The 1,587-nt window shown below is 42.7% G+C and overlaps 1 protein-coding gene across 1 annotated transcript; it reads right to left on the minus strand.

Annotated features, from left to right (window-relative positions):
* Positions 1-401: 401 nt before the first annotated feature.
* LOC144218791 (olfactory receptor 5B12-like) lies at positions 402-1,349 on the minus strand. The gene has a single exon (XM_077748759.1). It carries the CDS (start codon positions 1,344-1,346, stop codon positions 402-404), a length of 945 nt encoding a protein of 314 aa, XP_077604885.1. The 5' UTR covers positions 1,347-1,349.
* Positions 1,350-1,587: the final 238 nt, after the last annotated feature.

A 1,587-nucleotide genomic window follows, 5' to 3' on the forward strand; every position in this document is an offset into this window, starting at 1 on the left:
TTAGGGGCACCTGGATGGCTCAATCGGTTAAGTGTCTGACTCTTGACTTCAGCTCAAGTCATGATCTCATGGTCCTTAAGTTCAAGCCCCCCATCAGGCTCTGCATTGACAGTGCAGAGCCTGCTTGGGATTCTCTATCTCCCTCTCTCCCTGCCCTTCCCAGCTTGCTCTCTCTCTCTCTCAAAATAAATTTAAGAAAAAAGAATTTTTAAAATAAGAACATATTTATGGGTAATTCTTAACCTATTCTTAGGTATCATATTTTTTAAGGCTTTGGTTTTGAAAACTTAATCAATAGTTGGGAAAATTACTATAACAAATTAGAAATTTGTGAGCTGGACAGGTATTTTCTCTAAATAGATCTTAGGTGGATGAAAGTGCTTATTGTTGATTCTTTATAATTAAAATATGAATCCTATAGAAGACTTTGCCTTCCCCATGGCCTTTTTAAAGGCACTCTTGACCTCTTTGTTTCTCAGGCTGTAGACCACAGGGTTTAGCATGGGGATGACCATGGTATAGAACACAGATGCCACTTTGTCTGTGTCCATGGAATGGCTGGTGCTGGGCTGTAAGTACATGAAGGTACCTGACCTGTAGAAGATGGACACTGTAGTGAGGTGGGAGGTGCAGGTGGAAAAGGCCTTCTGGCGTCCTTCAGATGAGCGCATCCTCAGAATAGTGATAAATATAAACAGGTAGGAGATCAAGATGACCAAAACAGAAAAGAGATTATTAAAGCCCACCACAAAAAACATAACCATCTCATTGATGTAGTTGTCTGAGCATGAGAGAGCCAGGAGAGGAGGAGCATCGCAGAAAAAGTGATCAACCACATTGGCTCTACAGAAGGTGAGCCTAAAAATATTCCCAGTGTGGATGGATGCATTCAGGAAACCACAAATATGGCAGCCCATGACCAGACAAACACACACACTTGTCGTCATGGTGCTGGTGTAATGCAGGGGTTTGCACACTGCTACGTAACGGTCATAGGTCATTAAGGCCAAGAGGAAACTTTCGACAGTGATAAAGGCTACAAAGAAAAAGAACTGGATAACACAAGCATTGTAGGAGATAACCTCGTCTCCTATCAGTAATCCAGCCATGACCTTGGGAGTGACAGCTGTAGAGTAACCAAAGTCCACGAGAGACAGGTTACTGAGGAAAAAGTACATGGGAGAGTGGAGATGGGAGTCCAAGAGAATCAGCACCATCATCCCCAGGTTCCCGGTCAGAGTGACAAGGTAGATGAAGGAGAAGATTAAGAAGAGAGGAATCAGCAGTTTTGGGCCATTGGTTAATCCCACAAGTATGAACTCGGTCACCTCAGTGCTGTTCTCCATGGGCATCAGTGGGGATTATATGGCTGCCCTGTAGCAATGAGAAAAATCGAACCAGAATTATAAACGGAGAGGACTCCACTGAAATCAGTCAGCATGTCTACTCTGTGTCTTATTTCAGTACTGCAAGAACTTGCTCCCAGGACTCTCTAAAACCAAAGCATGGTTGTGACAATAAAATGCAATCCTTTTTTTCAAAATTTTTAATGCTTATTTTTGAGAGAGAGAGAGAGAGAGAGAGAGA

Source organism: Crocuta crocuta, unplaced genomic scaffold (assembly GCF_008692635.1).
Source record: "Crocuta crocuta isolate KB4526 unplaced genomic scaffold, BGI_CrCroc_1.0 scaffold323, whole genome shotgun sequence".
Taxonomy (NCBI): domain Eukaryota; kingdom Metazoa; phylum Chordata; class Mammalia; order Carnivora; family Hyaenidae; genus Crocuta; species Crocuta crocuta.

Excerpts from the sequence above, each read along its gene's own strand:
- LOC144218791 (XM_077748759.1), bottom strand. The coding sequence starts at position 1,346 with ATGGAGAACAGCACTGAGGTGACCGAGTTCATACTTGTGGGATTAACC.